The 25680-nt window shown below is 36.4% G+C and overlaps 1 protein-coding gene across 2 annotated transcripts in view; it reads left to right on the top strand.

Annotated features, from left to right (window-relative positions):
* LOC121731794 (Ca(2+)/calmodulin-responsive adenylate cyclase-like) overlaps positions 1-25680 on the top strand; it is a 139125-nt gene that overhangs the window by 61789 nt on the left and 51656 nt on the right. For both annotated transcript variants that reach the window (XM_042121421.1, XM_042121420.1), the window contains exons 4-5: positions 1415-1564; positions 3671-3789. In XM_042121421.1, the coding sequence (XP_041977355.1) occupies positions 1415-1564; positions 3671-3789 (269 nt within the window). The remainder of the gene's footprint in view (positions 1-1414; positions 1565-3670; positions 3790-25680) is intronic.

Genomic DNA, 25680 nt, shown 5'->3' with positions numbered 1-25680 from the left:
ACAATCATGTCCAACTGTGTCCACACTTTACCTTTTTCTGTTATCAAGGGCATGCTTATAGCGCAATCAACAGCGCACGTGAGGCATGCCAGCGACGCATGCGCTGTGAGTTGTGACCGTATCTAAAACTTTCGCTTTGTTCTTTTTTTCTGGAATTTCTTATGACCAAATAAGCCGCACATATTTCCACCCTGTAAAATGTTCTCGTCGCACATCTAACAGACACTGCAACTGAACAACATGACGATTTTGGCGTTGCGTTCATTGACGCATTCAATTACTGAATGCGCCAAAACGAAAGTTGAATGAAAGAAGATGACGAATATTGAAGACGAAAGTGCACAGTGTGGACATAGCTATTGGATGTGCTGCCAATATAATAGTTGAACATCAATATATTAATATCTAGAATAGATTTCATTTGCATGATGTTTTGTCCCACTGCACGGGAACTAAACCGAGACAGAAGTGGACTAAATTTCAATCTAAATTACAAAATATCTGCGTGCCAAATATCATTGAAATCCGTCCAGTTGTTCTTGAGTTGTAAATGGCTGACACGACCGCATCGTCTATTCACAATATAATCTAATATTCTGTTATGAGAATAACCTGAATATAATTCTAAAGGATAGTAATAAAATAATAAATAAATTATACTTTAACAGGATAAACAGTAAAATCACAAAGAAAATCGTGAAATGTCAAGGTATTCGTGACTATGGAAAAGGGCTTCATTTGCTCTTTACTACAAGTTCCGAGTTACCTCTGAGTAAGCTTTATGCCAACGATATAAAGACTACTCTCAAAGACACCCCGAGGTAGAATAATTTTGAACGGACTGAAGCTGCGTATAAAAGGCAGACAGGCATTTAAAGGACAACGAAATTAATTCAATTCAGAGATTCAATGATTTTCAATTATAATGACCACATAGGGCCTTCGATTTTGGGGAAAGCGCTAATTAATCACCACGTTCTTTTAGGAACTCTACATTTTAGGGTAATATTTTAATTTTTTAAGGGTTACTATTTTTAATGAAGAATAAACATAATATTCATAGTATAACAAACATAATTTTAATAACGTGCTATCACAAGTACATGTCAAATGTAGGTACCTAATACCTATACTATATATAAGTACATACTTATTGGTGGCTGTTGCGCGTTGAAAAATAGTTTTCTAGACTGGATTGAATACAAGCGCGAAACTCTCCAGAAAAGCCTCTTTCTTGAATCGGGATATCATGTAAAGGGTTCCAGTCGAATAATGGCCAAAGTGTAAAAACATTGTGCCAAACGCCAAGAGAATAGTCTACTTTTAGTAGACCGCTATATAGCAGTACTACACAAGACAACAATCATTTGACCCTAAACCTTTGACCCTCACTAACCTTGCACATCGTCCCCAGATGGTAGCCAACGTGGTGGTATTCGTGTGCGTGAACATCGTGGGCGCGCTGATGCACTCGCTCATGGAGACAGCCCAGCGCCGTGCCTTTCTCGACACCAGGAACTGTATCGCTGCCAGATTGGATATGGAGGATGAGAATGAGAAATTGGTAAGTACTAAGTAATTAACCAAGTGTCAGTCGAAAATGCAACGTGACGACTTAACGAGGTGATGCGATACGTTTTGCAAGAGCTATTCAAAATTGGAATAGGCAGCCTTACACCACATGCAACAAGTCTTCCTCAATAGCCCACTCCAAATTAACATTAACTTGGTTACATGTTTACTTAACCTTGATCATCAGAAGCACCTTATTTCGTAAACGAGCTTTTGCCCGCGGCTTCGCTCGCGTTAAGCGTTATTATTATATACAAACTTTCATCCCCTATTTTAACCCCTTGGAGGTAGAATTGATCAAAATCCTTTCTTAGCGGATACCTACATCTACCTGCATGCAAAATTTCAGCCCGATCGGTCCAGTAGTTTGGGCTGTGCGTTGATAGATCCCCATGTCAGTCAGTCACTCACCTTTGAGTTTTATATATATACTAGCTGTTGCCCGCGACTTCATCCGCGTTAACATAGTATAATAACAAAGATGGATAGTTTTCTCCTTTTTGTTTTTGTGGTTCCTTATACAAAGGGTAAAAACGGACCCTATTTAAGCAAACGTCAAACGCAAACGTCAATAAACTTTCATGTTTCTTACTCAAGAAATGACGGACTTTCATTGATACTTTCTACCCCAATTTCACCCCCTTGGGGGTAGAATTACCAGAAACACTTAAATACGTATCCATTCATTTTTAATCAGTAGCACAAAAATAAAGTTTCATGTTTCTAACTCAAAAAATGACGGACTTTCATTCAAACTTTCAACTCCAATTTCACCCCCTTGGGGGTAGAATTTCTAAAAACGCTTAAATACCTATCCATTCATTTTTAATAAGCAGTCCAAAAATAAACTTTCATGTTTCTAACTTAAGAAATGACGGACTTTCATTTAAACTTTCAACCCCTATTTCACCCCCTTGGGGGTAGAATTTTCAGAAACGCTTAAACACGTATCCAATCATTTTTAATCAGTAACCCAAAAATAAAGTTTCATGTTTCTAACTCAAGAAATGACGGACTTTCATTAAAACTTTCAACCCTTATTTTACCCCCTTCGGGGTAAAATTTTCAAAATTCCTTCCTTAGTGGGTGTCTACTTAATAAAACAACCCTACTCACCAAATTTCGTGGCTGTAACTTTTACAGTTTTTGCTCAGCGATGATGAATCAGTCAGTCAGTCAGTCAGTCAGGACATGTAATTTTATAAGTATAGATAGATAAATAGAAGTAACTATGACGTATTATTAAATTATCACAAAAACATCCAAACTCTACCCGTTTTCAATGAAATTCTATGAATATCCGCTTAGGTTGTTGGAATACAGCCATCTGAGATCTCCGCAATCACAGATCTGATAGTCCCAGAAGACTGTAACATATTCATGACAACTGTTGTTTACACGATATCGGTTTATGGACTTCTAAGGCCTAGACTCTGATGAAATATTCATCAGGTACCAGATATGTCTTGGACTTTTTTTATTTATGACTGCAGACTTCGCATGGCCAAAGCAGAAATGCGAATAGAAACACTGACAAAATTACAGATTTCGTTGTGAATCTGTCTCTGTCTATACCAGGGGTTCCCAAACTTATTTTGTCTACTGCCCACTTTGAAGAAAGATTATGTTTTAGCGCCCCCTTGTTTCAATTTAAAATGCATTCAGATGAAATAAATTACCCTCCAAGCCTCTTCACAACGCCCCCAATTTTTTTTTCTGGGTCCCACACCGCCCGGCCCCCCTGTAGACCTTCAGCAAGTTATCGCTCACTTTGGGAAAGGCTGGTCTATGAAGAAAGTACTTAATACCTTTTATGGTAGCTTAAATACCAACACGCAGCATAATGTCTAGCGTATTTTACTCTCTCTATATCTATACATAGGTATGTTATAGGTATATAAATATATCATAGGTACCTCAATATTATAAGTTTTATTCAGCCGCTTTCTTTCGCTGAGTGTAGAATGCGGTCACCAAAGTCTTTAGGTCCTAAGAACATGTAGATGAAATCCTAGGAGATTGGGCCGCAAGAGGACTCTTATTCGTTGGGTCGAATTCCTTAGTGCGTCGTTGTACTAAGAAATTGTCTTTTTCACAGGAAAGGTTACTGCTATCAGTGCTGCCCCAACACGTCGCTATGGAAATGAAGAACGACATTATATCACCTGTCGAGGGCCAATTCCACAAGATCTACATACAGAAACACGAACAAGTTAGGTGAGTAGCATGTAACATTTGGAGGCACTTAGATGTATCTATAAAATGGACATAGCATCGAAGCAAAAAAGGGTGGCCAAAAATGATCTACTACGGTATTGTTTGGGGCCATCTCGACATTTCAATTATGCTGTTATAATGCCTTTTTGCTTAGACGATTTTTAAATTTTTTTTGGTAATAAGCAGATAAGGTAGGCCATAGGCAGAGTGCAAAATGTACTTGCTACTGCAAGATTTTAAAACTGTTGTTGCCAGTGTCTCAACTCTTAGCCTAATAAGAGACGAATGCAGACGAACAAATAGTCAATCCGGAATTTGCAGTTCGACGTTATTAAAGACAAAAATGTCGGTTAAGTTGATCGTCACTTAGTATAAAGCGATTGTGAAACAGGCCTTTTTGTTATTTTAGGACTATGTATTAATACCATTTGTCCCTACAACGTTTCATAAACTAAATGTACCAGCGCAGCGCTCGAGTTTTTGCCGACCCGAGCATTTGGTTTTGAGCTCGATCGTACCAAAATAAGTTAACAATTGCTCGGCTATTTAGGCATTACAAATTGATTACATTATCTTGTTTGTTTAGTGGATTGTTTGATCATCGGCCAAACTGGCAACGTCTTGCAAGGATAGATAGTACACGTAAATATGCTAAATGCATATATTTTATCGTTAATGAATAGAGATTGCAGCCAGCCCTTGACTGTAAAGGTGTCTTTCCGATCTTTCTAGGCTAGTCTAGCGTTGTAATGACGTAGAGCAAAATGAGACCTATGTTCTACGTAATAAGTGCCATTTTATTTTATTTGTCAGTCGCGTTTACTTGCCGCAATCGGAACGGTCGGTTGGGTCCTAGTTTTTTTGTCACGTTCTTATAATGCATATTTCCTAAACACGAGACACTAAAGAAAAATACATTTTTTTTTACTATAATGGTTGTCTAGTTCACTAAAAAATGAGGAGGTAAAAGTTACGAACACCAGTGGTAACGTTTAAGGTAGTTTAGCCAACGATAATAAATTGTCATCAGTGCTCCTACAATACAAGTTAAATATTTAACTCGATGGCAGAAATCCAAGCCCGTCAGTTATATTTAACTGTAATATTAATTTTCATGTTTAATTATGTATTAAATATGATATTTGTTAGCTTGTATTACTTTACAACGGAACCTAATCTGCGTATCGCGAGATATTTTACAGCTTATTGTTCTTGCTTGACGTAAACGTTACCTATACTGTACTCGGCGAAACATGGCGGTAGCGGTCATTAACTCCCTGTCAAAAACTTGCAATTTTCTATACAAAGCATGAAGTTAATATACCTAGCGGAATAAAGAAACAAAGGCCTGACCAAGCGAGATGTCACTATCAGTAAAACTGCGTAGTAAAAAGAAACGTGTGATGCATGACAGCAGCACTCTGTTTTTGACGTCCAGTCGGCACGTGCCGCACGTTGACGATTTAATCTCATAGAAATCATGTTCAATAATGCTTGTTTAAGTGTATACGTACACATATTTTTACACACAAATGAAACCAATTTCGGTTTCGTTTGCCAGCTCGAGATTGTTGCTCTATTCCGCTAGGTATATTATTCTTATGGTTTATATAGAAACTAGAAAGTGACAAGTTTTTGACCGGGAGTCAATGACCGGTACCGCCATGTTTCGCCGAGTACAGTATAGAACGTGTTTGATAAAAATATATTATGTGACTAGATGACTCGGTGAACTTTGTATCACTTTCCTTCTAATATAAACCTTCCCTGGACTTCCGAAAACATTTCAAGACCTGCCAAATAGGTTCAGCGGTTCTCCAGTTTAGCGAGACTAGCAAAATTTAAAAATATTTTTCATTTATAAATATGAAGGAGTTCATTAAAATAAAAGGTTAAAAAAATCTTTACAAGCAGCAAAGAAATAAGGACAGAAGGATCAAAGAGAATCTTATTGATATTAGAAATGCAAAATTCTGTACTTACATGTTTGTAAAGATATTCATTTTTAACACAAAAAATACACACACATATTATGATAAAAGCCAGGGCTATTTTCTCGCGAAGAAGTGTACGATTCGAAAGGGATACAGCCACAGCTGACCTCTATAATACACGGGACAGGCTATGCCGTACAAAATGACGGCTATTTTTTGTGCCGATTTGAAGCGCCGCGGTGAGCGTACTGTGAAACTAATTACAACCGCCATTTGCAAAATAGTAGTTCCAACTTCCAAGTACACTCACTACTGCTTTCACATAGCAATCAGCGCCAATATGGCGACTTTCAAATAGGAACATTTTATTAATAGCGATCGCCTGTCTAGTGTATTATAGAGGTCAGTGGATACAGCCCATACAGGCATGGGGTACTTAGTAATTATATCAACTTAAGAATAATCTAAGTAGTCGCAAATTTTTAACCTACGACAAAAAGAGGGGTGTTATAAGTTTGACGTGTGTGTCTGTCTGTTTGTCTGTGTGTGTATCTGTCCGTGGCATCGTAGCATAGACTTAATATATACTGTCGTAAAGACCACCTGACAACCCGAAAATGCGTGACCATTTTCGATCTGTCGATGTGTGCGTGTGCTAGTGATGTATATTTTACTATCGATAGTATAGTATTTTGCTATCGATAGTATAGTCCGTTCGAGTTATTTTACCTGAGTTTCTATAAGAAATAAATAATATGCAACTTTGACAGATTTGTATTTCAAATTAGGTATCATAAATTTTAATTGGCAAAAAAAGGTGACGATTGAAAAGTAGATACACATTTTCTTTTGAAATGATTTTTCAATCGTCGGATATGTTATGACATGAGGTTCTTATAGGGGTAAATAATATACACATAACACATTATAAAGTTACTTATTTATTACTCAGGTAAAATCTATCTGGTAAATCAGTCCTTACATTGAAAGTAAACAACACACTATACTAGTATATTATATTTTATTCTTATTATCATAATATTTTTTATTACAATTATTTTTAACCGACTTCCAAACAGGAGGAGTCTAGACGTTCGGCTCTGGATATATTTTTTATGTATGTTCAACGATTACTCCGCCGTTTATGAACCGATTTTCAAATTTTTTCTTTTGTTGTACATTGTATTGTTCCGAGTAGGTATCATGTTCACAAAAGTGGTGGTCTGGTGATGGAAACCATGAGAAATCGAGGTGACTCCATGATATTCAAATGGGAACATATTATGGTCCCAGAAAACGTTCAAAATCTTTCGATTAATAAATTTAAAAAAGTAGTCAAAGAACGTTTTGTGCCAAAGCCTTAAGGTCAATGATTTCATAAACGATGACACATCTTGGGAATGCTGAATTACTGCTTGCAAGGCTACTTCTACATGCCTTACAATTATTATGTATCTATCTATGTTTACATTGTATAATTTTTAGTTACAGCATTGTAAATTTTATTTTAAAAGATTATTTTTTTTCTCACTTTTTTTGGTAAAAAGTGGGCCCCGTGCGAGTTTCTTACGCCGGTTCTTCTCGTCGGCTTAGTTCCCGAACCGGTCGTAGGCACCATGTATTCTGAAAATATATTTTATTTTAGATTTGTTCAGAAATAAAGCAATTTTGATTTTGATTTTTTAAAACACCAACTGTAGGTATAGAAAACGACAGCTAAAAAGAGTAAATTTATCATTTTTTTAACAAAAAATTAAAACCGACTTCCAAGGTAATGACAATTCCTTTTCTGTACTCAGTATTAATTCTGTTCTCAATCTTCATTATTTTGCAATCGGTACCAGTTAACCTAATCGCCAGTTCTCTGACAGAATAGGTATAACTGCAACTTATATACTTAGGACTGGTACCGACTTCAAAATTATGAAGATTGAGTACAGAATAAGGATCATTTAAGTATAATCTTAAATGAACTAAAAAGCAATAATTGCTTATAATTGCTTATTTTTAATAATTGCTTCAGTAACAAGTGCAACAGTATGTCAAACTTACTGGCACAAATAAAGTTGGGATAGCTCCTTTAACCAAAATAGTATTTATTCTACTTATTCTTTAAAAATTTTCAATGAAATGTTTGCTACATATTGTTGAATTTTTCTTGGGATTCCAACCAACACGCCCAATTAACTTCAGCCATTTTCCTCTTATTAGAGGATCTTGAGGGAATCTGTAAAACAAATGATTATGATATATAAATATAAACCTTCCTCTAGTTTTAGAGTCACTCTATATTATAGTAGTTATATTATATTAGCTATATTATAATATACTATTAGTTAAAATAAGATAATATGTCCTTTTTGTCCGGCCGCACACTATCCGAATTTGTGATCACTAAAATTCGGACGCCCCGCCCCGCTCGTACATTTTGACACGTCAGAAATTCTTTTAGTATGATGGGTCTACAACAAAATGTATGAACAGAGGGCGTTCCGCTGGGCGTCCGAATTTTTCTGATCAGAAATTTCGGATAATGTGCGACCGGGCTTAAGGTGATAAATATAAAGATAAATGATTTTTAATTTTAGTTTTATGTTATTGTAAAATATCGATAAGCATATCGATAAATTTGATTCAAGCACTAGCGTATATGTAAAAAAATTTGATGAAAAAATGTTCTTCAAAATTTGTGTAATATAAGAACAATAGTACCTTTAGTTACGCAAAATATGAAAGTAAAAGGGAGGATTCATAATATTTTATTTGAAATAGAGAACTAAAGACAGAATAGAGCGAAAATAAACACATCGTAGCAATTAGGACATGAAGATTAATTACCTGTGAAATGTGTATTTTTCAGGATTATTCTTATGATTTACACTGCAAACAATTACAGCACAAGTCAACATTTTTAAATATAATAATATTTATAAGAAATAACAAACACATTGAACAATATATTGGAAATACCGAAAGGGCATAAAAACGACTGACGACTTTTGACGACCTGTCAAATAAAAGTGGTTACAATTTTTATTAGACTGCCTCTCTCTTTTCATCTTGTTATAATTCCATAAAGGATTTTCTTCTCTCTCGCACTCTTTGTTGGTCTTAAGCATCATAGGTTTATGCATCGTAGCATCCAAAGGGGTGGACCGATGTTGATCTGTTTTTTTTTTTTTCGATGGCGAAGTTATTTATAATAACAAAAATAAAAACCAATAAACCAGCTATTATGTTTAGACAGTTCTAAAATTATTACGATTCATGCCTATTAAATGTATTTGGGTATTGATAAAACAATTAGTTCGAAGTTGACCCGTAAACAGTTGTGTTATCTCAGACACCACGTGAGTTTAGTCACGTTTGTTGCCCAATAAGATTTGAATTATTAAGTACCCTTCTAAATTTAAATTCAAGTGAGTTATTTTCGACCAAATGTCACAATCGGTCAGACCATCAAGTTTTGTCTCAGTATTAAAATATTAAGGGGGTGACTAACCCTAAATTGTCGATTTTATAATTCATTTTTGTACTTGGTAATAAGCCCCGAATTGTTTCATTTTCTAAACATAAATATTACGTCATTATATTTCCAAAGATCCGACCTAGCGAAAACACGGTATCTTAAAATTTTCTCGATAGAAAAAAATTACAAAGATGCATCTAATTTTTACGAATTTTTCATACACTTACAAATTGCCATAACCGTGCATTAAACTAAGTTAGTTTGTGACAATTTCTAAAATAATTTTAGGAGTATGACTTTGGAATAAGACTACATGGTAAGGTAACCCTGGCAACCCTGCGAGATTTAGCTCTCATATTTATCGTCATCATGAGGAAATCGGTCAACTTTGTCATATTGATACTGCTAATCCTCGTTTAAAGCTCATATATCCTGCAGTTAATTACTTGTCAACTGATTGCGATCGGTAAATCGTTCGCAGTTCATTTGCTGACGAGTTTATTAACGACCGTGCACATTATATTATCGCCATTTTAAATTTCTGTCGCACCGTTTTAATAGCAAGTTGTAGGCAAAATTGTAGGCAAGATTTTACTCTGAACGTCTCCTAATTTTGTTAAGCAGCAATGCTAATTTTATCTTTTTGTGAAATATTTCTAACTTTCATTTAGCGTTTTGTTGTTTGTAAATATGTATGATATTATGAATTGAGAACACTGACCTCCATTATACAAGTACGCTGTACCTATATAATGGAGGTCAGTGATTGAGAACCTTTAATCAAAGACTACTACGGGTCCTTCCCGTTTCATACCACTTATTTTTTATACCGCGGTATGAAACAGCGAAGTACTGTTTTTGAATTGTACCGTACCGTGGTGCTTGGAGTGGTATTAAACGACGAATTCTTTTTTGGTATGGGTGGATTCGTACCATGAATTTTATTAAATATTTTTAGTCTAATCACTTATTTATACTGACGTATAGAAAAGTGGTAACAGGAAGAAATAAAAAAATATTTTGTATAAAGAAATGTCATTTCTTTCAAAATCAAAAAATATATTATATACTATCAGACTTCTAACAATAAAATCACAGCTTGATTACACATATAACTTTAAAATTAAACTCTATATAATTAATTTTAAATTATCAAAAAGAATATAAATGTACTTATGGTCTCTGAGCTGTCAATCTCAAAAGTGCCCTCATAGTGTGCATTGATTTTTTTTATGAAAATAGATAGTTCAGAAAATACAAATAAAAAAATCGGCCAAGTGCGTGTCGGGCCACGCGCAATATAGGTAGGGTTCCGTAGTACCCCTAGTTTTTTTTTAATTTTGAATGGTTGTGACGTAGGAGAGCCATGCTTCGGCACAAATGGGCGGGCTCGATCGGAGAAATACCACGGGCTCACAGAAAACCGGCGTGGAACAGTTTCGCCGAGTGAGTGAGTTTACAGGAGGCCCACCGCCCAATCCCCTACCCTATTCTCTTCCCAACTCCCCCCTGCCCTATTACCCTATTCCCTCTTAAAAGGATGGCAACGCAACTGCAGCTCTTCTGATGTTGCGAGTGTCCATGGGCGACGGAAGCTGCTTTCCATCTGGTGACCCATTTGCTCGTTTCATATTCTTTGATTTATTTCAATTGAATGTGTTGATCTTTTTGAATTTTCACATCATCAGGTTTTTTTAATAAAGCACAATAATACTTAGAGTCTTATCATATACCATCCATAAATAGCCCAATATGTATTTGGTTTCTCTGAGATGAATTTATTTAATTTAAATAATCAAATAAAATAATAATATGTAATAAATAATAATAATTAATAATAAAATAAAATTAAATAATTTATATACTTAATATGTAATAGATATTTTGAGCTTGACTGTACTAAAATCTGCTCTGCGGTACGAATCGACTAATTCAAAAAAGGTCTTTGCTGTTTCGGACAGCGAAGACCTTTTTTGTATGAAACAAGCAATTCAAAAACAGTACTTTGCTGTTTCATACCGCGGTATGAAAAATTTGTGGTATGAAACGGGAAGGACCCTCCTACTTACTAGATTCCAAAAACGTGGAATTTGTATTTTGTAGAGACAATTTGGCAGACAAAAAATTGCTCTACCTGAAGCATCTAGAGTTCTGTAGCTACAAAGTAGGATTCGAGTTATTTACATATTTAAAAACTTAATTTTGCTTTAAGTTTTTTTATTTCAATTTTAAGCATTGAGATGACCATAGACAATTAGTGCATTGTCGTATTCTAGAGTCTAGACAGTAGATACAAAATGCACATCGCTTGTGTTGATTAGGCCACAGCCAATTCAGCGCATCTAACAAGACTCATTTTCCCCCTCGTTAACAGAAAATTGATCTTTATATCTTTGACATACGGTCCTATAGGAGAAGTCAGTGTTGACGTCTGCAATTGGCAGCGCTGCGACGCGGCTGTTGACTCCAATAATACAGTGGAAATAGCACACGTTCTTGATTGTTTATTATTATTTACATTTTAAAGAGGTTACTAGTGGAAGTACAATTGCCTGGGCATTGTAACTCGGCGAGGGAAGCTCGATCCTATTTTTTAACCGACATTAAAAAGGTGGAGCTTTCTCTTCGGCTATATAATTTGTATAATATTATGGTACTCTGTATACTCGACTGCTGCTTAGTCACAAGTAGGCAGTTTTTAATTAAATATGTATAACAAAGTATGTAATACGTTTTTTTTTATGAAATAAGGGGGCAAACGAGCAAACGAGTCACCTGATGGAAAGCAACTTCCGTCGCCCATGGACACTCGCAGCATCAGAAGAGCTGCATGTGCGTTGCCGGCCTTTTAAGAGGGAATAGGGTAATAGGGGAGGGTAGGGAAGGGAAGGGAATAGGGGAGGGTAGGAAAGGGAATAGGGTAGGGGATTGGGCCTCCGGTAAACTCACTCACTCGGCGAAACACAGCGCAAGCGCTGTTTCACGCCGGTTTTCTGTGAAAACGTGGTATTTATCCGGTCGAGCCGGCCCATTCGTGCCGAAGCATGGCTCTCCCACGTATATACTTTCTTCGTAGTTGAGTTTTTAAGTTTGAATTACAGTAGATATTTCAGATGAGGAAGAGCTATGAGTACTTTACTCAATGTTCTTCATCATTTTCTGTAATTAACTTACTAAATACTCGTGTATGGCGCATTGGCGTCTAATAAATTGATAAGTGTTGATTAGTAATTTAATCAAATCATTAAATATGAAGTTTTGTTGGTACAAGGCCAATATAGACAATATACCGTTATTAAGTGCGACGTTGTACAAACAGTTTGACAGACAATTTATATTATGTAATTAATTGCTCGATTGTGAATTGATTCGCTGAAAGTTCCGCAGTAATGATTTATTGTATTACTGCACAATGATGTAATTTGTAATGTACATTTTGTATTATTACTTATTACCTGAGTAATAACTAATAAGTAATCTAATGGCTGGCTACCAAACATATAAACATACACTTTTATAAATTCAGACTTAGCCCTTTAGCCAAGACGTTTTCTTTATCGCTTCGTTATAGAATCACCGATCAAAATGGAATGGAATTGACATAGGGAATGCAATCTTGGGCCAAGATTGACTACTCAAGATCTTGGCGTTTCTTTTCTGAACCAAGATTGGTCAGTTCGAGATCTTGTTGAGATTCGGGTCGAGATCGACCGAGATTGAAAATTCCGAAAATCTTGATTCGCGACCAAGATGGTCGCGAATCAAGATTTTCGGGATTTTCAAGATTAAGCAAAATAATTGAAAAAAAATGCGTTTTTTGCTGCAAATTGATAGTAACCAATATTTTAATATTAAGTTATATATTATGTAAAACATAACAAACTCAGTTTTTACAAATTCAAGTTTTTTGAAACATAAAAATCGGCGCAGCGCATACGACAGACTATCCGTGACGCACTTTTTAGTCCGTGGAAATAGAACCTATATGCAGTAACGCACACGACGCGCAGCGCAGACGTGTGCGTTACTGCATATAATTTGGCAATTGCATAGGTTCTATTTCCACGGACTAAAAAGTGCGTCACGGATAGTCCGTGACGCACTTTTTAGTCCGTGGTAAAAAAATTGTTCGGTTGAAAAATAACAATTCCTTGCAATTGTTTCAGCAATGTTTGTTTAAACAATATGGCACCGGGTTGCGCCCAGGCAACATGCATTTATATCATCAGGAGGGCAATTTGAAGAGGATCGCATAAAAAAAATTGAGGTGGAATAGTTTTCGGTACTCATGCGACTCGTGCTAGTCTATTAGATATTATGAAGTTGACGTTCGACTCGTGTAATGTCAATTCCATACATTTTGATCAGCGATTCTATAATGAAGCGATAAAGAGGTCTTGGCTAAAAGGAAAGACCTGATTCACGATGCGCAATTCGACTCGGATTCGGAAACTTTACCTCATTTCAACTTTACATCCAATAAGTCACTCGCCGCGCATTGACCAATGATCGCACTTAAAGTTTCTGAATCCGCATCTAATAATCCGAAATCTCATAATTAGGCCATCTATAAGAAGATACTTTTATAGTAATTATATTTTTAAATGTTTTATCAGTTTCGTACGACTTCGTAACTTGTACGAATTGCAAGGTTTCATTCATTCTAATTCACACACACACACACTTTCGCATTTATAATAATAAATGCGAAAGTGTGTCTGTCTGTCTGAGCGTGAAGAGGTAACAGATAGAACTCTGGTATCAGACAGAGACCTGGAAGAGGACATAGGATAATTTTTATTCCGGAATAATAATTTTGGCGCAAAGGGCGTCATCTAAGTAGTTCAACATGATTTTAAGTCCGAAATCGAAATCACATTGAAACGACCAAAACGTTTGGAGCGTTTATTTTTAGAAGTCCTCACTACTCGTACACAAGGACCGTTGCATTTAGATCGAAATTAATTAATATCGTAATAAATCTCACTTAATTATTGTATGGCACGCTATCTATTCTGTACGTGGGTGCCCAAAATGGCTCGTCATAAATAAATGACGGTTGACAACTTGATGGCCGGATATGAAATGGCGCCATCTTTTTTTTTAGGGTTCCATACCCAAAGGGTAAAAACGGACCCTATTACTGAGACTTCAATGTCTGTCCGTCTGTCTGTCTGTCTGTCTATCTCCAGGCTGTATGTCAAGAACCGCTATAGCTAGACTACTGAAATTATCACAGAATGTGTATTTCTAGCGCCGCTATAACAACAAATAAGACTGAAAACAAAATAAATTTAATATTTAGGGGAGGAGGGGCTCCCATACAACAAACGTGATATTTTGTCATTTTTGGCTCGTCATCTCTCGCACGCTCGTAGTCTGCGATACCCACGATGGAGGTGTAAAGGGGCTCCCATACAAAAACATAATTTTTGGTTATTTCCTCTATAATAATGGTACGGGACCCTTCGTGCGCGATCCTAACTCGCACTTGGAAGATTGTTATCTGTTCCAAATAGGTGCCTTAATGTTTTCTGGTACATGTAAATGATGATTTGAAGGCCTAAATTAAATACGAGAATTGGGTTTCAGAATAAATCCGCGTTTGCCTAGAAACAAAAACTAAAAGTGCGTTAATAGGTTTTTTCAGAAGTCAAATAAATTCAAATTGCTAATTAGTAATTAGGATATAAGGTAGATAGATTGATACCGATTTCGCTAAGGTACGTAAACGTTTTTATCAAGTATGTTTATGAGGATATGATATTATATCCTTTTGTTGAAATTACCCTACTTAATGTATAATTTTTTTAACTTTATTATTAATTTTATACTGAAAAAGTTCGTTGACCACTGGCGACCTCCAGAAGATTCGCGACCCCAGGTTGAAAAACAGTGCCATACTCATTACATATTTTTACGTTGGTTGGTGACAAAGAGATCTAAAATATAGAGAACACAAATAAACATGGCCTTAGTTTTTTCAGCGTGCACAGAAACTGAGCTGTGACAAGGCCAAGTTTGCGTCACTTGTACCATACCATTTAATAGCTTCTGTCAGTTTATTTTAGAAGTTGATTCATGGCTTTTGTTCCACTACAACTCGAAGTGTTTTGGGAACTAGTCAAATTGTGTATGCGTGGCCTTTAAACGCTTGTTACTGGTACGAAGACTTTTTTAAAGCTTTTCCGATGAAGTTCCTTTTTACTACCGATATATATATATATATATATATATATATATATATATATATATATATCGGATCGTCGAGCGGTATTAAACTGATTCAATGACTGTGGAATAACATTGCATTCATCCTCCATGATTGTGGGCGTACATTAGGTGCTGAAATAAAGCTATGATTAACCAGATATCGTCAGATTTGGAGCCGATGGGTTTGGGAGCATCCACCGTACTTCCCGACATTCTTAACAATCTCGGCATTTTTCAGATGGTGGTTGTCACCTATCAAAATGTCCATCGTCAGTTAGACAGCGTCACTCAAAACCCCATCCGGTACTGGCCGCTCCAACAGATAACATACATACGTGGGAGAGCCATGCTTCGGCACGAATGGGCCGGCTCGACCGGATAAATACCACGTTCTCACAGAAAACCGGCGTGAAACAGCGCTTGCGCTGTGTTTCGCCGAGTGATTGAGTTTACCGGAGGCCAAATTCCCTAACCCCTAACCTATTCCCTTCCCTACCCGTGGAGGGTATTACCCTATTCCCTCTTATTTTTTATTAAAAAATACATTATGAAACTTATCTCAAAATAAGTTGCCAATAGACAAGTTAATCGCGCACGCCGTATAGATGCTTTTCGGCTCATCATAATTTTCATGAAATTTAGTGTACAGGGGGGTTCGGGGGCGATAAATCGATCTAGCTAGGAATCATTTTTAGAAAATGTCATTTTATTCGTGTTTTATCGAATACCGCGCAAAGCTCGATCAAATAGATAGTAATAATAAACATTAAACATACATAATATTATTAGTTTTATAGCCCAAAACACGGGGCGATAGTCACAACTCACAACCTACTAGTCACAACTCACAAGACAAAAATTGACATGACAGTGTAAAATTTTGTAAGCATTTGTTTGGTTCATAGCTTAATCTGGCTTAATTGAGAACAACAAAAAATCATTTCTTTTGATAAAAAAATATTATCATTTAATTACATCAAATAGAACTCATATAATTTCATACAAAGAATATTTTGACGCGTCGTGTCGCGCAGTTCCGCTGCAGTTCAGTTACGCCTAGTGCGGTCTTACCTTTAGAACAAACCTACGCGTCAGTGACGGAGCGTCAAGTTGTCAAATGTGTTTTTTGTATACAAAACACACATTTGACAACTTGACGCTCCGCTTCGCAGTCACCTGGTCGCGTAGGTTTGAACAAAGAATAAGTTGTGATCTGACGGCTACGTTAGACGTAACGGGATCAAACTACGTAGGTCCCCCATTTGCCTAGGAATCGATATCTCTAATAGTACATACAGGTAGATAAATTCCAGAAGACACAAGCAAAACTTATGCTTTCTCACTTCTACCACTTTTCACTTCTCTCTCGTCTCACTTGAACCCTGATAATACGAGAATACTGTCCGGTGCTCCTCGAAAGGAAATCGGTGCGGGGAGTATTATATTAGCCAGCCAGGTAAATGATACGCGAACAAATATATTATATTGATTGATGTTCTCAATTCAGGGTAATGTGAATCCGAATCCGTGGTCTGCTTTACATTCGCGATTACAGTATAAATAAATACCAACTCTGAGTACTCGAGTGTTAGGCTGGCCACTCACTTTTGTATATCCTAGTCTTGAATTACAGCCAGCCTATCGCTACTTTGCTCTTTCGCTCGAGTACTAATATTTATTTTAAATTTTCCAGCACTTTATAAATAGGCCGTATAGGCCGCTGCCTAGGAGCGGCAGCATCCTGGGAGGCGGCAGATTTCGTACATGGATCGGCGGAAATAAAGCGGCCTAGACTCATAAAAAATATAAATCCAGCATGACTGTTATTAGATACATATTTCCTTTCCATGTGTGTGAGCTGGAGCACACTCTCAAAGGCGTGATAACTTTATTTCTGTGTGTGCACACATGAAAGAGGTGATTAGGGAATTCTTTCGGTGTTAGATAGGTACATTTTTAGTACAAACTTGATGATCCGCGCGGCTTCGCCCGCGTAATTTAGGAATTTCACGGAAACCGTACATTTTTCCGCAAAAAATAGCCAATGTCCCTTCACGTGGTCTATTCTTCATGTGTGCCAATGCCAAATAACATAAAAATTGCTCTAGTACTTCCTAAGATAATAAGGAATTTCAAATAATATTTTTGCCACATTTTCCTCTATTTCTTCGCTTCTATTAGTCTAAGTGTGATAAAATATAACCTATAGCCTTCCTTGATAAATGGGCTATCTAACACTGAAATAATTTTTCAAATGGGACCAGTAGTTCCTGAGATTACGGCGTTCAAACAAACAAACTCTTCCGCTTCATAATATTAGTAAAGATAAAGAGGAATAAACAAAAATATTGTAAAAACTAGAAAATCTCGTGACGTAACGTGAAATCATGTAAACACTAAACAGCCAAGCAAAGTATCAACGTGTTATTCCAAACGAAAACTATACTCGAAACATTAGTTTATCGACTAGGAAAAACTTCGACAGCCAGACGAAAACATCAATAATTAATAATTATTTTCTCAAGTTGTTTATCAAGCCATAACAAAAGTAAAATACATGTTTTCTAATTCCTAACTAAATAAGCGCCAATATTATGATTGGGTATGGGTATTTTTGTTTACTCATATTAATATTTGAAGATATGAGTGTCTAAAGTTGATAACTAATATTTTATAACATATGGGATCGTTCAACAATCTACGTCCGTGCGTAGAATGTTTTCTGTTTTAATTAGCACTGACACGTATGGGTTTCTATGGGTCTTAAACTACGAATAATTAAAACTAGTCTTAAATGACCTTTTGGGAAGAGGGTGTGTCATTTTTAAAAATGTGACAGGACTAGTTAAATCTATAATATAATATTAATAATAGACTTCAAAATTGGACGTAAATATTTAGTTAATTTAGGTTATATAAAATGATGATGACGTAAGACCCCCTCTTCTGGTGATCACGTAATTGTTGAATGATCCCTAAGGGTAACGAGTAGCTACATCATCATCTAGCTATACATAAAATTCATTTTTTTTAAGTATTTCGAATAATTTTCCTGGTACTAAAGCCTCAATTTATGCAAAAAAACGGCCAAGTGCGAGTCGGACTCGCGCACGAAGGCTTCCAACCATTATAGAGCAAAATGAGGCCAAAATTTGTATTTTTTGTATAGGAGCCCCCCTTAATATTTTATTTTAAAATTATTATTAAATATTAAAGTTCACATATAATTAATGACTTTGAGAAAAATTCAAGTAGGTACCTACCTGTTGTCATTATTGATATAGAGCAAAAAAGGCCAAAAATCACGTTTATTGTATGGGAGCCCCCCTTAAATATTAATTTTATTTTGATTTTAAGATTTGTTGTTAAAGCGGCAACAGAAAAAGCGGTGAAAATTTCAACACTCTAATGACCGTTCTTGAGTTACAGCTTGGAGATAGACAGAACAAACGGACAGACAACGAAGTCTTAATCTAAATAGGGTCCCGTTTTTACCCTTTGGGTACGGGACCCTAAAAACGATCAATTTTAATTTGTTAATAACCCAGTTTGTCCACAAACGTCTTAATTTAGTATCTATTTTAACCCGACTATGGCGAAGCAAAAAGGTGGGTTATGATTTTGACCTGTATATTGTATGTATTAAAAATGCTCATAACCTCAACGCGACACTGAAAAAGAATAATATAGAATTCTTTCGATTCTCCTGTCTGGGAAGTTTTTATTCATAGTGGAATGATTTATTCCATACACTGAGATGTTATTTCAGTTTTGCGGTATTATAAATATTTCGAACAATTTAATCCTAATCCTAATACAAACCGTGTGGGAAATGAGAATTATATTCTAGTATTATATTGCTAAATTGTATTTAAATATTTTTTGCTAATTTAAGCTAATAACAACCAGTTTTAGGTGGAGATGTATAAACACTTCTATTGTCGTGTGTATTGGTACTAATTATTATTAAGGCCTTGAAAAAAACTAAATAAAGATACTTTGGATAAAACATTTAACAACACCTTTATAATAATCATGATTATTATCGGTAAATAAATTATAATAAATAGATATACGTGGGAGAGCCATGCTTCGGCACGAATGGGCCGGCTCGACCGGATAAATACCACGTTCTCACAAAAAACCGGCGTGAAACAGCGCTTGCGCTGTGTTTCGCCGAGTGAGTGAGTCTACCGGAGGCCCAATTCCCTTCCCGATCCTCCCCTTTTCCCTTCCCTTCCCATCCCTACCCTCCTCTATTACCCTATTCCCTCGTGAAAGGCCGGCAACGCACCTGCAGCTCTTCTAATGCTGCGAGTGTCTATGGGCGACGGAAGTTGCTTTCCATCAGGTGACCCGTTTGCTCGTTTGCCCCCATATTTCATAATAAAAAAAAGATAGTAATTAGTATGGGCATTGCACGTTTTAAGTTAACCAGTTTTGCTGCATCTCCTGGTATAAGTACAGGATATTAAAATAATACACCACACCGGTTTCGGTGACGGTGGCCGGTTTCATTGAAACCCGAGACCACAAAGCTGTGTGCGCATTAAATAGACAAGACGGGTTCGAATCCCGCCGACGGAACAAAATTTTCAATGTTCCCGGGTCTGGATGTGTATTAAATATGTGTATGATATAATAAAAATCTTAAATGTATGTATAGTATAATAGTATATATAATAGTATTAAATATATTTCCGTTGTCTGGTACCTGTAACACAAGTCCTTTAGGTACTTAGCACGGGGCCAGACTGTCGTGGTGTGAAGCGTCCATAGATATTATTATTATTAATCACAGAGCCTGAGCTGTGTCTTGAAACCGAGATGCATCTTGAGTACTGAACAGCCTTAGTCGGCCTGCATTGTCCTAACCAAACATAGAAATAGCATGTTATCAACGAACCCACGGCCTCCGAGTCAAGAGCCACGCCCTAAACCACTATACCACGGAGGCATTGTAAAAGATATGATACCTATTGTTATAAAAACTTTTATAATTTTATTTCGGTGAATACCTTTAGGTCTGAGTTTTTTTAGTGTATAACTCCAACGACCAGCACTGGATATATTATGTAATATTTTTTCCATAATATAAAAGTTGTATACGTCGCATTTGTAACATGAACCATTGAAGCGAGCGGAAAGCGTGGCGGTTTGTACTCGGTTATTAGATTAAAACTCGCGCGTGCACCGGCTTGAATAAAATTACAGGAGGCCACGAACCATAAGCGACTAGCCGCGCGAATAAACGCTATAGGAGTCAGCAAGCGCACCTCTGAGGGTTTTTAACGGAATTTTTCTATCTATACTGTACTCGGCGAAACATGGCGGTAGCGGTCATTGACTCCCTGTCTAAAAACTTATCATTTTCTATATAAACCGCGATTGACAATGGACTAGGAACACCTGACACTTTATTGTCTATCACGGTATATATAGAAAATGACAAGTTTTTGACAGGGAGTCAATAACCGCTATCGCCATGTTTCGCCGAGTACAATATATCACTTTTAATTGACTTACGTCAAAATTTTAACAAATCAACAATGCTGTTGAGTCGATAAACTCCTGACAAATTTAGAAACTTCAAACTGCACAGTAGACATATTAACAGCTATGTAATTGTAAAGTTATCGAATGTCAAATATCAAAAGTGTGCGAGCTATCAAAGCTTTTATACCAGTCGTTTGCAATACCGTTAAGATTACTTTATCTACAGTAACTCGTGATCTCAATAAAGAACGGTCTACCGTTACCGCTAATCTCTAGATTAGCGCACACTGCACAGCTGTAAGCAGTTTTGAACATTGGTCCAAAAGAGCTTGAGTTTTCAAATTTAATGTCTGTCTAGGAACTCTACATAGATCGAATACAACACACAACGAAAATAACTACTATTATTAGAAAACATATATTTCAAACAATATGGAACGCCACCATGCCGACTGTATGGGCGCCGCAGACTCGATCGCACAAAAAGTCTGTCGTCTGCGATCTCCCTTATAGTGACCATCTATTTAGAGTTTTTGGTCGCATCTATTCGCGCGTTTTGTCGCCATATTGCCGTGTTTCATGGCCCTGTCACGTGCAACTCAGTACTCTGTAGCAAGCGGAACATGCTCTCAAACAACAATATTATGCTGTTCATTCACCTTTGCCGCGCGTTATGTATATAACATTTATATGCGGGGTAACACCCTGTCGCCGCCACTTCACGGCTTTTCAAATTTAATTGAAAACAGATCTGATGATGCATGCTGTCAACGATTTTCAAAGAATTAATTACTTTCATCAAGTATGGCGGAATTTTGTTTTAAGTTTATTTTCGTATAGTAGTAGCGAAACTTTTTATTAATTAATTTTCATGAAAATTATTATTTAACTTACATATCTATTAATGACTTAGTGTTTCAACAGTGAAGCTATAATTTAAAATGCATAGCGGTATAGGTATGCTGTGTCTAGTAGTTATTTATGTATGTTAGTTTAGTTAATGATCAATCATTAATCATCGAATGTTTAGTAAATTCTCGTGTGTGGTCCGAGCCTCGCGAGTAAAGTTTGAACGTTGTTTAAAGTTTTAACTTTTGTTTAAGCTTTGGATTATTTTGTTAGCTGTATCCACATCATCTTGTAGCAATACTATTAATAGTTATCGAAGATAATCCGACTTTACAAAGCATCAGTAAGATTAGGTATAAAATCATCATTCTTCCTTTTTTTTTCAACCCTTCCAGTTTATATAGCTATGTTTAATAAATATTTAATAACTCGTATTTAAGAGAACCATTTATTTATCTCTTTACAAAATTCATATCTACAGGTCAGAATCTGTAGACTGTTAAAATTAATTTTTCAGGTTGTATTCTGATTATTGCGTTGAGGCTAAACTCCTTATCTAAATAACCTATACATTTTTAGATTAGAAAAGCTTTGTCCGTAAAAAACGAAATTCTTTCTAAACATCAGCGGGGCTAAAATGGTCGCTTTGAAGAATCATGATATGAATCATAACGTGATTCATTTTTCTAAAATCGCAAAATGCAACTCTGCTTGCAATTCATTTCTGTATTTTTGTAGTGATTTGACATTTGTCAGTTTGACAGTTTTGACAATTCATTTGCTGAATTGATTGGGAGGAATTGCTAAATGTGACCATTTTAGCCCCACAGCTCTGAAATACCTTCAGTTTTCAATGAAACCTCGATTTCCGATTGTAACATCGTAACATCCAGGGACCACAGTAACCTAATAGTACATAATTCGAAAACAGCAAAACGGGATTAAAAGGCCATGTGTCACGGGCGTGGAATTAGTTTTAAAGCTCCGGCCCTCGTTAATATTTCAAAGTAAACAGCCGTTGAAAATTCAATTAGGGAATATTGTGTTACCGGACATACATATACACCTAATGGTGCGTCCATTTGTTTAATTGTGCGCCACTTTTTTATACCATTTCGTGTTTCAATTAGTGAAAATGTTTGATGCAAATTTGATTAACTATTATAACAAGCACTAAGTGTATTTACTATTTAGTAATGTTATAGTTATGAGCTATCGACAAAATTGCTTTACCAACACGACTTGCTAATCGCTTTAGGTACGGCATCGTTGAATCCCAGGCTTCCACATTCGTTGCTGTCATTTTCGTCTCTGTATTTAAAATTCTATTTTGAAACACAAAATATAAAATTTTCAAGGAAGTGAAAAATATTGTTATCGACAAGAAAACGGTGAGATGAAAGATTCGTTAACACTAGTGTAATTTGGAACTCTAACTTGACAATGACCTCAAAAACAAGACAGGTCATGGCCCAGATCATGAGCAAAGGTCAGTTAACACTCTTGTCTCTTACAATCAAAATGCATATTAAACAGAAAACGAAGGGTCAATTCAGACCGCAACGTGACGCGTAGATGCATTTCTAAATTTGTATGGTTTTGACAGATTTGCAAGACGTCTAGCAACGCTCACGAAATCTGTCAATCCAGTACAAAAGAAATGCATCTACGCGTCGCGAGACGCGATTGTGTTCAGAATTCAAATGCTTCAGATTATTATGACTGTGACCTGATCAGAAGTGTGTTTCAGTACTGTAGATAAATAAATAAATAAAATCAAATAGATCTGTACCTACCACCTATTATTTAATAGGTCGCATATTTGTAGTAGATGACGCCCGTAACTCCGTTGCACCAAAATTAGTTAAACGCGCAGGAACCATCATTTTTCCGGGATGAAAGTATCCTAGTTCTTTTCCGACTCAGAGTATCTCTATACCTTTCAGAAAAATTTGTTCACAGTTCAGTGGTATAATGGGCGTGAAGAGGAATAGTCCGCGCAATCCACGAAGACGCGCCCCACTACTCCTCCTAATCGTTAAAATAGTATATGTGTGCAAGCTTTCGCCAATGTTTGAGTGTTATCGGTACAATTACCTATGAGTGCACGCTCACACTAAAATAAAATATAGACCAATTAAGAAAAAGGTCACGGTCAAAGGGAAAAATGCTCACCCAAAAAGTGGTGGGGCGCGTCTTCGTGGATTGCACGGACTATAACAGACAGACAGACACACTTTGCATTTAAGTGTAATCAGAGACTAGCTGATATTATGTGTAATATTAGTATGGAGTATAATCCATACTAATATTGAAGTATGGATTTTGTATCCTTGCGATAAAACGCTTAGAAAAAGCAGAGTAAGGTAACTAACTAATATATCTTCTGTTCGTCACAAACATATTATTATCTTTTTTTTTTATGAAATAAGGGGGCAAACGAGCAAACGGGTCACCTGATGGAAAGCAACTTCCGTCGCCCATGGACACTCGCAGCATCAGAAGAGCTGCAGGTGCGTTGCCGGCCTTTTAAGAGGGAATAGGGTAATAGGGGAGGGTAGGGATGGGAAGGGAATTGGGGAGGGTAGGGAAGGGAATAGGGTAGGGGATTGGGCCTCCGGTAAACTCACTCACTCGGCGAAACGCAGCGCTAGCGCTGTTTCACGCCGGTTTTCTGTGAGAACGTGGTATTTCTCTGGTCGAGCCGACCCATTCGTGCCGAAGCATGGCTCTCCCACGTATAAGATTTAGCTACTTTTAGCATTAGCTACTTTTTTTGTAACGAAGTATATCCATAATCCACAACAATTAATACGTAATCTATTAAATCCCCTCATCCAATTATGGCATTAATATGGTTTGAAGATTACTGAATACCAGTGGCGAAGAGTCCATATAACCCGATTCCCGTCGGCTTCCCTTAGAAAAACCGAATATTTGGGCCAACGACATTTTTATCTAATAAATATTTTACGTATTTAAAAAAAAACTTTGAATTCACTTAAAACGCCTACAATTTTTTTATATGCAATAAATTTTCCACTCACTTGAAATAGTTTGAATTAAGGGCATATTATTCCGCCGCGCCAGTGTTTAGCGCTGTTTGATTTCGCGCGTAAAATACATCGCGCGGACGCAGCGCCGATGAACTTACTTGACCCCGGGAGCCGGCTATCAGATGTCACAGAGTAAATACTTCAGTATAAAATTGTGATTTCTTTCAATTTATCAGTAATGCGTAATTGATTAAGTTTTTCTATGGTATTATTATTACATTAATGAAAAGTGAAAGAGTAAATACAAATCATAATTCATAACCCCATAATAATATAATAATATAAGTGTAATAAATAACATTATTTATTTTAAACATTACCTACTTTAGTCTGAGCTATTGTATTAAACTAATAATTGTAAATACATTTAAAATTGAAATTAAAATCTTATAATATTATATAAAATTCTCGTGTCACAATGTTAGATAGCGTACTCCTCCGAAACGACTTTACTGATTTTAACCAAATTTTATATATTGCATATTCAGTGGGTCTGAGAATCGGCTACTGGGTACTTTTTAGGGTTCCGTACCCAAAGGGTAAAACGGGACCCTATTACTGAGACTTCGATGTCTGTCCGTCTGTCTCCAGGCTGTAACTCAAGAATGATAATAGCTAGAGAGTTGAAATTTTTGCTTTGGTTCTAGTAAGAACAAGTAACTTACATGGAAAGAAATACCTCCTTTTGGCCAATTGACTTTCGTACTTCTGTTTTTACAATTAGACACTACACAATGAGGCATTTTTACACAACCGCTCCAGTGTAATCATGTCGGAAGTGCGCGCTGACTGAATGAATGCTCAACGAATCTTGCACACTTGTGCAAGATTAAAACACGCGTACTCCACCCGCTTAGCCGCTCTATCTTGATTT

Source organism: Aricia agestis, chromosome 11, assembly GCF_905147365.1.
Source record: "Aricia agestis chromosome 11, ilAriAges1.1, whole genome shotgun sequence".
NCBI classification, from domain to species: Eukaryota; Metazoa; Arthropoda; class Insecta; order Lepidoptera; family Lycaenidae; genus Aricia; species Aricia agestis.
This window is presented reverse-complemented; position numbering and strand designations above follow the sequence as displayed.